Source organism: Xyrauchen texanus, chromosome 8, assembly GCF_025860055.1.
Source record: "Xyrauchen texanus isolate HMW12.3.18 chromosome 8, RBS_HiC_50CHRs, whole genome shotgun sequence".
Lineage (NCBI taxonomy): Eukaryota > Metazoa > Chordata > Actinopteri > Cypriniformes > Catostomidae > Xyrauchen > Xyrauchen texanus.
In genome coordinates this window covers 20,914,907-20,928,150 of record NC_068283.1, presented here as the reverse complement: position 1 = coordinate 20,928,150, position 13,244 = coordinate 20,914,907, and the positions used below count along the sequence as shown (strand labels likewise).

Here is a 13,244-nt window from a genome sequence, read left to right as displayed (position 1 = left end):
TGCATTGTTTTCCAAAAGCCAATGGGTGGAAATTGACCCATGGTGCTTCGGCCTGTCATCGCCGCTAGCAGCTACATATATTATTATTATTATGATCATCATTAGTATTTGTTTACAATTTATAACAGTATTTAAGTTGAATGGGTTCCAAAAAATAACTGTGTGAAAAGTGAACTGATGTTTTACAACTAAATTAAACAAAAAAAGAGATCTGAAGTCCAGATGTAAGCTGAAACATTTTGTGGGGAAAAAAATAAAACACTTGTTTATTTTTTACTGAAGACTTGAAGATTGGAATTACAGTTAATTTTGCCGCTGCATTATCCAGTATACTAGTTAATAATAAAGTGTTTCTTAATAAGATATACATTTATATTGAAATAATGTGTAGAGGTTTGTGTTTCTTTACATATTAGAGAGTACTCCCAATTAGTTCCACACAATAATATAAAGATATTCCAAACTGATTATGCAAAAAAAACAACACTGGTATCGGATCGGGATTTCTGGTATCGGAAGAGAAAAAGTGGTATCGGTGCATCCCTAGTTTTTACCTAACTCCCATTATGTTATGTATTTTTCAGTTTTCCTTTTGTATGGCTCAACTTAGAGTCCATATATCTCTAAGAAATGTGTCCACCAACAGGTTTAGTTATAATATAAAAATAATTTTTTGGCCTCAGTGCTTTTGTATAATAAGAAAATTAGCAAATAAGCAGAATACCGGTTGACCACATTTTTTTTCTCAGACGGAAATCTAAAAGGTCAAAAACGTACACCACGGCATTCCTTACTGTAACTGCATTACAAGGAGAAGCTGCACACATTTGGCAACCGGGCCACAGAATAGCGATCCAGGAAATAAATAAAAATTTCCGACTAAGAACCAGTTACTCTGGTACACACTACTGATTATGAAAAAAAAAAAAGGCAGCACTCATTTAACAACAAAGTCATGTCATTCAAACTGACCATGCGAGTCATTGTTCCTTCCATAAACTTTGTGTTGTTACACAAGACATTAACTTTAAAATCACAAAATAAAGCTTTATGTCTTGTGAAAATAAAAACAATGGGTTTGTTCTGGGACAGAAAAAGGAAGATGGAGGAGATGGAAATGGTAATACTGGAAGAGCTCATCCACACTCCATGGTGAGAATTCATTCTAGAAAGACAGGAGAGACTGACATCTCCCTCAAGGAAAACCTTTCCAGGAAATATATTTCTGTGCATCCCGCATTCTACTCTCATCTTGTCTGCTGGTAGCACAGACATCTGCCAGACGACAATAGGATCTAAGACAGTAGTCCAGACCCCTCAGGAGCAAGAACAGAACTTTGATAGTTTTCAATTCCAAAATCCTTGTTTAACCTGCTTTTACTGCATTGAAATTCTTTGTTGTCTCCAGTTATTTTGATTGACAGTTTGTTGTAGATCAACCAAGCAAAACATGTTGCTCAGACAGTGAAGCACGATACATTTTAGACTGTAAGCTGACCTCACTCCTCCAGTTCTGCTACTCATCTCTGCTATCCTGTACACAACAGTACTGCAGCTAGAAAATACAACCAAACATGGAGTGAGAAACACACAGCATAAAGCTACCACACACACACACCCCGATAAATAATCCTCTGGCAGTTTTTTGCTGGTCTCACTCTTCATCACCCTATAAAAGACATCTCAACCTTGAGCAAGCTGCAGAATACCTTGTTGAACTGATCCAAAGGACACTGTGTGGTAATGATGTGATGCTCAATTTTGTATATGTGTGTCCTTGAGTCGAACTCGCACCACTCTGAATGATCATACGACCCTCAGGGAGAGCAGTGGATTTACAAAAGGAGTATAGAGAACACTCACGAACTAATAAAATATGTGGGAGGAGAGCGGCCTCTCTCTCTCTCTCTCTCTCTCTCTCTCTAGTCCAAACACAAACACCGATCAGTGCAGTACACAGTGATCCAGAAACACATTTATTTAGCCTCTTCAGGTCTGCCACATTAGCAAAGATATAAAAAATAACCAAATGCACAGTTCTCCAAACCACTAAAGCCATTCCAGAAGTGGAAAAAGCTCATCAATACCCAAAATTCATTTAAAACAAGCCTTTGACACACACTGTCAGAATGTTTCACACAACTTGACAGACGTAGATCTACAGAAACATACCTCATACATGAAAATGTACAGGAGAAAAAAAAAAGTCACAACACACACAGAGCTCTCCATAATGAGCTGAAAGGAAAGTACACGGAACAGCACATTGGTATGCTGGCAAGAGGGACTTTGATTCAAAAACAGACATCCCACACACAAACAGACAAGGAATATGAATTAATAAAGCACCAACTAACTTTAAACAAAGGAAAGCAAAAAATGAAGGTAGCATAAGGAGTCTGCACACAGTTCACTCAGCTATGAATTTTCGAACATGACCGCTGTAGGATGGTCTATTAGTATTTAGCCTACTACTAATAGACCATCCTACAGCGGTCATGTTCGAAAATTCATAGCTGTGTGAACTGTGTGCAGACTCCATATGCTACCTTTTCTCCTGCAGCCTTTTTTTCTTAATTTTTTGCTTTCCTTTGTTTAAAGTTAGTTGATTACTGTTATGGTGCCTTTATGTCCTATTCAGAGCTCATGGACCCCACTGACTTGCATTGTTTGGACAAAATTATCTCATGTAGCCTATTCTTCCAAAAAATTAATTTCAGTTCAAAACAATTATATATACTGTATATCACATCATAAATCCATGGCAATGCAATGAATTATCTTAGACACTTGTAAATTTATTACGACTGCATAATAACACTGCATATTTCCAAGCCAGTAACACATCATCATTTAAAGTTCACAGCATTACAAAATGTTGTTTTCTAAAACTGCAAAAGAATAAATATAGGTTAAATCTTTCTCCAGCTCCTGACACAATGCCAAGGTACAGATCTCAATTTGGTTGAAAGATCTACTCTAAATTAAGGGCTTCACACTGCTCATGGGCACAGTAATAAAAGACTGTTTTGTTCTAGTTAATTATCAATGTACAGCCCAACTAGTAGTTTTAGGAACCATTCTTTTAGAGGGAACTCTTCTTTGACAATATGGCTCCTCTTCCTACATATCTCAGTATAGGAAAAGACAAAACCAGTCTCTAGCTAGAACAGCAGAAAACTTTCCCAGAAGCACCATTGAGGATTATATTAAGATCTCATAAAAAACAACACATCTTCCAAGTCAAAAATAACACCAGAGACCTTCAGGTTGCTAAATAACATTTACAATGGAGTTTCTCTAGTAGAGAGACAGACCATTTTTTGTACTACAGAATGGTTTAGACATTTAAGATCTGTTCAAAACCTAAATTTCAGCCAAACATTTCACGCGTCATACACTTCATATGCAAACATCTGTTTTAAATCCTTACATGCAAACACTCCATTGACCAAGACAACACAAGATGCAACACGAGCACAATAATGCAATAAACATCAGATCTCTCAATCACAATGTGTTAAAGAATCAACCACCCTTTATAGCAGTGGTCATCAATTAGCGAACTACGGTCCGGACAGGCTTGGTTTCATTCCATCTTAACATTTCTACACTTTAAGTGAGCAACAAGCAAAAACTACAGAGCTGTACACACCATGCTGATGAATATTCCACTCACAGCATGTTGCCTCTCTCTCCCTGATATAGACATAAGGTGCCACATAAACCCTGATAAGTAGAGTTGCAGGCACGGTTATTTTAACAACAGTAGCGGAGACATGGTGAGCAGCAATATAGATGGATACTAGCATCTTTCGCCTAAACACACTTTAGAAAACAAGAATGAAGCAAAGTGAAACTATCTTCAAATGTCTGATATATCAATCCGGTGGTTCAGCTAATGCAGAGAATACACTACACAATTTCAGGCCCCATTTTCATTCGCCAACTGTTTTGTGGAGATCACAGACAAAAGCCAGAAATCATAGGCAAATCGGAGCTCGCTCCCGTGAACGACGAACGTAACATATGAATTATCAAAGATGCAATCTGAGAGAAGTGCCGACGCGTCACCAATGTCAGCGAGATATCTAGCATGTTAAATTTACATTTATGCATTTGGCAGATGCTTTTATCCAAAGCGACTTACAGTGCACTTCTTACAGGGACAATCCCCCCAGAGCAACCTGGAGTTAAGCGCCTTTCTCAAGGATACAATTGAGTTGGCTGTGGGGATCGAACCAACTACCTTCTGATTAATAGTTATTTGTTTTAGCCCACTACACCACCACCAATCCAGTTAAATATTTGGGCCTGTCTGTGATTCCAAATCGCGCAATGTGAAATGTGTTTGACTGAATCCAACTACAGCGTTGACCTACGGCCAATGAGAGAGCAAGAAATGGGGCACGGGAAGTTTCAGTGGGCAGAGTCCTGATGTACCTGCATGTTAAGTGCATGCGTCTGCCATGACTGAATCCAACAACAGCGTTGACCTACAGCCAATGAGAGAGCAAAAACCGGGGCATGGGAAGTTTCAGTGTATTACTTAGTTTTTTTAATACGGTTAATAATTTCCCCTTAAAAACATACTACCTTGTGTGGTCACTTGACCTCGCCACGTCCAGTCAGCGGAATGGAAGCAACATGGAGGTGAACTCAAACACAGAGTCAACTGAGCAACAGGAGCAGGTTGTACCAAAAAAAATGCAGTGTCCATCGTTTGGACACATTTTGGCATCAGTCAAATGTAATACCACCAATCTGTTTCAACACTTTGAAGCACAAATCACGTTACCGAATACGAAGAGTGCATGACTCAAAAAAAAGAGAGACTGACAAGCGCCCAGTAACAAGTGCCTCCACAAAGCACTTGTGCTTTGTCGATAACACAAGTATTTACAAATTTTACACAATATGAAAAGGATAATAACTGACACCATTTGTTAATACATCACGGAGGATATGGCTCCCAAAGCTACAGTGGAGCGCAGTGGGTTTAAACTCTGGACAGAAGAGTGAACACTGTGATCGATCACGACCATATTTTTCCCAAACTGCGCTGCTCCAGATCCTGCCTGAAACATGAAAAGGTAAACATGCTAGTGTTTCTTAGTAAGATCCTAGAATTAATACTTGAATATAGAGTGACAGTTCAAGATCACTGAGAGGAAGTTCACATTCAACAGCGATCATGAGTCTGATTCAAATCTATAACACTATGAGCATACAGCCTGCTAATCCATTAGAGGTGCCCTGTCCAAGTTATTTTCTACTTTTCACATTGCATTATTTTAAATAATATTTATTTACAAGAGATGCAAATTATTTACTACTTTTCACATGACAATATTTAAAATAATCTATTTTCTTTGCAAAAAAAAGCAAGTTATTTATTTTCAAATTTTTAAGAATCTTGCTTTTTACACAAACTGAAATGTGACGTTTTCATTTCAAGCAATGTGTGCTATGATTTCAAATGTACGAAATATTCAATAAATATCAGGCCATATAGTCCAGCCCTAAAACTAAAAAGCCCTAAAAAAAAAATGATTTGTTCTAATTTTGTGAAAATGAATCAAAGTCAAATAGCTAGCATGGATGGCAAATAAAAGACAACCAAAACTTTGAAATTATTAGTTATCCTAGTTCTCTGCTGTTGAGAACGTTTCCATTATTTCACAGTCAGCCTTCAGCCTATATCTACAGTGCATCCGGAAATCATTCACAGCGCTTCACTTTTTCCACATGTTGTTAGGTTACAGCCTTATTCTAAAATTTATTAAATTCATTATTTTCCTCAAAATTCTACAAACAATACCCCATAATGACAACATGAAAGAAGTTTGTATGAAATATTTGCAAATTTATTATAAATAAATACTACAGGTGCATCCTGTTTCCACTGATCATCCTTGAGATGTTTCTACAACTTGATTGGAGTCCTCCTGTGGTAAATTCAGTTGATTGGACATGATTTGGAAAGGCACACATCTGTCTTTATAAGGTCCCACAGTTAACGGTGCATGTCAGAGCACAAACCAAGCCATGAAGTCCAAGGAATTTTCTGTAGACTTCCAAGACAGGATCGTATCGAGACACAGATCTGGGGAAGGGTAGAGAAAACTTTCTGCAGCATTGAAGGTCCCAATGAGCACAGTGGCCTCCATCATCCATAAATGTAAGTTTGGAACCACCAGGACTCTTCCTAGAGCTGGCCGCCCAGCCAAACTGAGCGATGGGGGGAGAAGGGCCTTGAGCAAAGGCTGTGAACACTTTTGCACAAGTGATTTTAATTTTTTTTATAAATTTGCAAAGATTTCAAACAAACTTCTTTCATGTTGTCATTATGGTGTATTGTTTGTAGAATCTTGAGGAAAATAATGAATTTAATCCATTATGGAATAAGGCTTTAACTAGGGCTGGGCGATAAAACTATATCAATATTTATTGCGATAAAAAGACTCCACGATATCAACGATAACCTTTTGAGTAATTTCGTGTTCTACATCTAGACATGCATGTTGCTAAAAATGCTTTCTTGTCTGGCGTGTGCTGAGCGAATGCGAGCGAGCGCTTTCAATTCCTTCCTCTGGACACCGAGCGTCAAGCTCACGAGGTGGATTGTAAAATTGAATGCAGTGCAGAGAAAGCGGTTCCCTAGCGTTGGGAGTTGCTTTGTGCGGATTTTTTCTTTGTCACTGGAAACGCAGCCTCAAGCATGTATGAAGTTGCTATTGCCCCCACGCTCCGGATCCGGGCCCCAAATTGATTCCATCTTGACTGCAAGACATCATGATGACAACAGCGCCGGTTACATCATATCTGCTCTTTCTGTGCTGTTTTCTTGAGTATTTTTCTCTAGCACTGAAACACGCTTCATTCCCCACAAGTGCGTAAACTTGATGTGCGTGTTTCCAGAGCGCCTTTAGACCTTAAGTTTTTCTTTCTAAATTTAGTTTAATTCATTGGCATGTTCCAAGCCTTTAATAATAAACAAATAGATTTCAGTTCTAATGTGAAATTATTCAGATGTCATCTCTGACAAGGATGAAAGACAAAACAATTACTAGTTTGTAGCCAAGTCTCTCACGTTTATGAAAAAAGAAAAATGGTCCATTCAGACTTTTACATTTTCAAAAGTTTCTCTCTGGAGATACCCCTGAACCCCCATACAGTATTATTTCTAAGTAACAAGGGCTTCTATGCCCCCACACTTGGATATCTGTATGTAAAGAAATATGAAAATAATTTCTATATTAAAAAAATGTAAAAAATAATATATATATATATATATATATATTTTTTTTTTTTTTTAGGGCTGCCGATTTAACGCATTAATTCAGTGTGATTAATTTTACCAAAAATTAACACGATTAATCGCAATGCCTCTGGACAATAAGGAAGATTCCTGAGAAATGCAAGCTTGTAGTACCACTTGTTTACTCCAGAGAGCAGTAAGTGAAATTTCAGCTGTATGAGCAACGTGCAGTTTATACAATGAAGAAAACACTTCAGTAGGCAGTACAACACAAACATGCGTTACGTTCTTGTGTTCAAAACACTCGATGGAGTGCAAATCCGAACTATGGGATCTCAAGATGTGTTTAAAGATCGAGTATTAAACTATATTTAACTTGACACAGTGACCTAAACATTCTATCTTTATGATCCACAGAACTGCTGTTCGCTGGATGTTTTTAGCACCATCCAGAATAAATTCTAGAGACTGTTGTGTGTAAAATTCCAGGAGATCAGCAGTTACAGAAATTCTCAAACCAGCCCATCTGGCAAAAGGTTGGTTCTTTTTGATTTTCTGTTTCAAAAGAGTCTTTTTCTTTGCAATTCTTCCCATAAGGCCTGCACCATTGAGTCTTCTCTTTACTGTTGTACATGAAATTGGTGTTGAGCAGGTAGAATTCAATGAAGCTGCCAGCTGAGGACATGTCAGGCGTCTGTTTCTCAAACTACAGACTCTGATGTACTTATCCTCGTTTAGTTGTACATTTGTGCCTTCCACATCTCTTCTGTCCTTGTTAGAGCCAGTTGTCCTTTGACTTTGAAGACTGTAGTGGAAACCTTTGTATGAAATCTTCAGTTTTTGGGCAATTTCAAGCATTGTATAGCCTTCATTCCTCAAAACAATGATTGACTGAGTTTCAAGAGAAAGCTGTTTCTTTGCCATTTTTGACCTAATATTGACCTTAAGACATATTGCATACTGTGGCAACTCAAAAACAAACATAAAGACAATGTTAAGCTTCATTTAATGAACTAAATGGCTTTCAGCAGTGTTTGATATAATGGCAAGTGAAGTTCTAGTACCAAATTAGCAATTTAGCATGATTACTCAAGGATAAGGTGTTGGAGTGATGGCTGCTGGAAATGGGGCCTGTTTGGATTTGATTAAAAAATAGCGATGGTGCGTTTTTTTTTTACCTGTTTAGGACATTAGGTCCTGACTAGAATTTGTGATCAGTTGAATGCCACTTTGGTGAATTAACGTACCAATTTCCTTCCAAAACAGCTAAATCTGTACATTATTCCAAAGTTTTGGCCACCAGTGTGTGTGTGTGTGTGTATATGTATATATATATATATATATATATATATATATATATATTAGTTTCATAGCCAAACTGACTACTGACACCGTTTTAGTTATTATTATCCTGACCTTTGCTGGGAAGGAAATAGGGCTGGGCGGTAGGACGATGTTACTGGATATTGACAATGTCTTACAATGATCCCGCTGCCATTTGTGACACTCGATGACAGACGATTATCGACATTATCAGGGAATGGCAAAACCTTGGATCTGGGAAGTTGCCAAATATATTAAACAGTAGCCCAGGGTGTCACCAATCACCCGCAAAATGTGACAAGGCTGAATCCAGTTCACAAACTCCTCGTACAAATGTATTTTACGCGCTGGTAATTTTGCTCATCTACCCGCAACAGGCGGGCGACCAGAGCCGGATTATCCATAAGGGCACTTGGGCCAGTGCCCAGGGGCACCAACCATTCACAACCACTAGGGGGCACCACATGACACAAGCTTTAAAAATATTTTTCGTAAATTGTTATATTATTAACTTGAAATTCTTGAAAGACCATACATAACTTGTTTATGAACACTAATTTAACAATAATAATAATTATAATATTAAATTATAAATAAATTAAGATTACATGACCACTATCACTGGTGGAAGATTACGTGACCCCCCTCCCCAATCTGTCACATTTGAGTTGGTCCACAAAAATTACGCGCAAATGTGTCATTTTTTTAACGGCTACAGAAAATGAATCAAAATCCAAAATGGACAGACGGCAATTGAGTGGTTTCGCAAAAAGAAGATTAAAGAAAGAGAAGGATGCTAGACGTTTAGCTACAATAAAAAATGTTCCAGGGATCGACAAATTTTTTGTTAAATCACTAGTTTTTTGGGAGAACACAGGAATTGCAGACACCAGCAGCACTAAGTCTGACACCGCTGGCGCTGCTAGCGGGGGAGATGCAGCAGCTGCTAATGTTAGTCAGGGCGTCGGCAATGGCCGCCAGGCGAATGAGGATATTCTCCTTGTCCTTGGGGGAGACAGGAGAGAGGAAGACTCGGGTGAGGAAGAGGACATTAATGAAGATAAATATTAGGGGTGGGACGGTACATATAAGTTATTCGTATTGAACCGAAACGGTACGGGCGTCACGTCTCGGTGCACGAATTTACACGGAGAATACGCGTATAAAAATAAATAAAACTAAATAGCGATACATATCGCTCTATTTTGCATAATGAACAGTCTGATCAAGATTGCAATGCTGGAGTGTGTGTGTGTTTGTGTGTGCGCGCGCGCGTGATCGAACTTTTTTTGGGGGGGGGGGGGCCTTTTGAGGTATAGTGCCCAGGGGCACCACACTGTCTTGATACGGCCCTGCGGGCGACCTGTTAGACGACACATGACAAGAAATGCTGTTAGTCACAAAGACACGCGCTTGAACATACTTCATTATATTTTTAAGACCATACAAAAAAAAAGTGCTTGTGTCTGATTTGCTGTTTGTTCAGAGGCATGCAGCACAAGCCTGCCATGTAGAACACATGCATGTCGGCGAGCAGCACAAGACTGTCTCAAGAGCATATAAAGAGTTCTCACTCTATTTTCTCATTTTCATTAGTCTGAAAACTGTTTACAAGAATGTCATATGAGAATGCTGCAAATTATCTCCGATCATCTCATGAGGTGCTGTGTGTTTAGTTTGCTTTATTTCCATGGGGTTGGCATACATTGTGAACACAACTCTGCTGGTTCAGTAATATATAAAGGTACATTTGTATTAAATAAACAAAGACAGAAGTGATTAAATCATAAAGAAATACAAGACATGTTCACCTTGAACCTAAAATGTAGTTTCTTTTCTTTAGGCAGCATTAACTGTACAAAATTCAAACACAAATTTGATAACACACATTGTCACCATTATTTTGGGAACACTAGGTAACATATTAGGCATATTTATTATTAGTATGGTCTTTACATCTGATTGCTTTTAGTTCTTTATCTGTAAGCTGATTTTCCACCTGGTGTCGTTGATGCTCATGATTCAAATGGAGCCTTGGAGACAGTGAATGTTTGGATTTGTGGAGGTATATAAATAAGACTGATTATTTTAATGCTTTTTTGTTTAGTTCAGAATTTAGAAATCTCTTATGTTTTGTGTTTCAATAAATGAATTAAATGTTTAAAGCAAAAATATTCACAGATCCTTGCAGGGGAGGGGGGTTGACTATGTTATCGGATATCGCTATATTTTTAAGGCGATTATCGATTACAAAAGTTATTTTTACATATAAGGAAATTAACTTTATGAACCTCTTGAACGTTAATTGAATGGCCCCTGCTTTAGAGAAATATATTCCAGCAATAACGAGTGCAATTCACAAACTGTTGTTGACAGGAAAGAAGACTTTATAACAGTTGGCAAATCAGGTATGCAAAATACAGTACAAACATGGTTTTGTGCTGGACAAGAGACAAACAAATCAAACAATGCGTGCATTATTCACATGTAGCCAAACGTCGAGCAGATGATATCATGGCTAACGTCCTAGCAAAGTCAAACTGCACTATTTTGACTAAAATAAGCTTAAGTTCATAAACTAAATCTTTGGTTTTGAGGCTTCACACGGAAAATAGAACATTTTAAATTCAAATCGTGTGTATCAGTCGGTCAATGTACGTTAGTGCGTAGATATTTGCTCATATGCCAGGCCGGACCCAGCTGCGGTCATCCTACCAGCGTCCAACTTCTTCCCAAATTATCAGCATACCGCTGTTAAACACGTGGGGTCATATAACCATGATTCTCAAACTTCAACTCCTATTTGCTATTTCGTTGGGAATCCTTAAATATGTATGAGTTCATCTGAAACGCGACACAGACACCTCACTGATCTCGAGCTTGTCAATGCTAAACTGGGACGACTCTGCTGATCCAGTGTCACAGGAGCAGCGCGAGCTCAGAGTGCCAAACATAAAACGCTAAACTGTAAAAAGCAATATGCTCTAAAATGAACACTGGCCCAATTAGTTTCGGATACGTGGTACTTCTGTGCATTTTACCTGGAAATCACGTTCTTCGTTGAACCTAGTAAATCTGTCGGCCATTTTCTCTCCAGCTCGTCTCGTCTCCTGCGTTTCGACTTGTTCCTCTGTTGTTGACTGAAACGCCTAGTGAAGTAAGAGGCTGAACAATGAACCAATAGCAGTGCGCTAATGTTGATTGATGGGCTGCCTGCCCAATCATATAAGATATACATGCATATAGCGCCTTGGGTCTGGGATCAAGCGATGGGAACCATCCTTGCAGTGGAGTGGTGTCTGTTATTCTGTGTATGTATGAATGTGGTACTACCTACAGTGCTACGACTTTCGTGTTGTCAATAAAAGACATTTTTGTGTCATGTTTTTTTGTGCTTTGCAAATTTTGCGCATCCCCCTTAAAATGTGGGTTCCATTTGCTTTGTAATATTTTGTATAAAACTTATATATTTCATATATTTATATTTTACTCCGTTTTATACTTCTTAGTTTGACTGTTTTTTGGACAATAAGTAGACTAACGTACATATAATTTTTTTATGTATTTTATTATTATTATTATTAATAATGAAAAATGTCACACTGTGACGCATTTTCGCCTTATTTAGCAGCGTAAGTCTTGCACATTTTGTATGATACTTTTTAAATATTGAGTGTAAGTTTATAACATCATGCTTATTGTTATATTACACAGGAATTAGTTTTAAAAGACTAATTACCACAGCTGTGAGGGGGTTTCTATTACAGCTGCTGAGAGAGTGGCAGTAGCCTATATTTATCATCTTCTCCCATGTCTTAATCCACGACGGGTGGATTTTTTTCTTTTGGTCTTGGAGAAAATGTGTAAATGAAAATAATATTTGCTTTGATCTCCCATTCACTGCTGTCGAAGTTTACCCTACAGACACTTACTTCCGCGTACCAAAACTCGTAGTGTGACAAAGAGGAAAGAAAGGAAAGTTAGAAGAAAAGAAAAAGTGAAAAAATGTTAGGTGTATTCTAAAATACTTCAAATGAAATCAACCATCAAAGAAGATCAATCGACAAAACATTCAAAATGGGATTCTGGCAAGAAAAATTGCATTTGTCCATCAAACTGACACAAATAGGACAATACAAATACATATTCAAAACAAAATCTGCTCTTCTGGTAAAATCTGCTCTTTCATTTCTTATAAGAAATGCCATTCAAACCACAGCCAAACCGCAATCACATATTTAAAGTGATTCTTCCCATGACTGAAAAGAAAGTAAAGTTTGTTTGAGATTTTATTTTCATCCATGAAAAGATTTGTAAGAAAAAAAAAAAAAAGAAAAAAAAAAAGACAAAGCTCTCATAGAAACAAAAAATCGGAAAAAAAATTCTACGAAGCTTATTTCAAGAAACCATATCAGTTTTGTATTTCCTTTTCTGATCTTTATTCACTCTTGTTAAAGCATTAGCTCAAGCTCAAGGCTATGGTCAGAGGAAACTATTATTTGGAGTTAGATGCGAGTTAAAAACATTCCTCAGAATTCCCAGGCTAGTTGACTTTGGCCATCTTCAGGATTTGTATTTCCAAGTTTTTCCACACCCTCTCATGGGGTATTTCTTTTCCGAAGGACATTTCTGTGAGAAAGCTGGTATGGTCATGCCCCAG

General features: G+C 37.8%; 1 protein-coding gene across 3 annotated transcripts in view; it reads right to left on the bottom strand.

The window, feature by feature from the left end:
• Positions 1 to 11,714, bottom strand: part of gpatch8 (G patch domain containing 8) — a 72,023-nt gene extending 60,309 nt beyond the window's left edge. For 2 of the 3 annotated variants that reach the window (XM_052131521.1, XM_052131517.1), the window contains exon 1: positions 11,626 to 11,670. Coding sequence is in view for 1 of the 3 variants with exons in the window: in XM_052131516.1 (XP_051987476.1) it covers positions 11,626 to 11,670 (45 nt within the window). In the remaining 2 variants the exon portion in view is untranslated. Of the gene's footprint in view, positions 1 to 11,625 lie in introns of all 3 variants that reach the window. The other variant, XM_052131516.1, reaches the window with a different exon arrangement.
• Between the last annotated feature and the right edge of the window lie 1,530 nt (positions 11,715 to 13,244).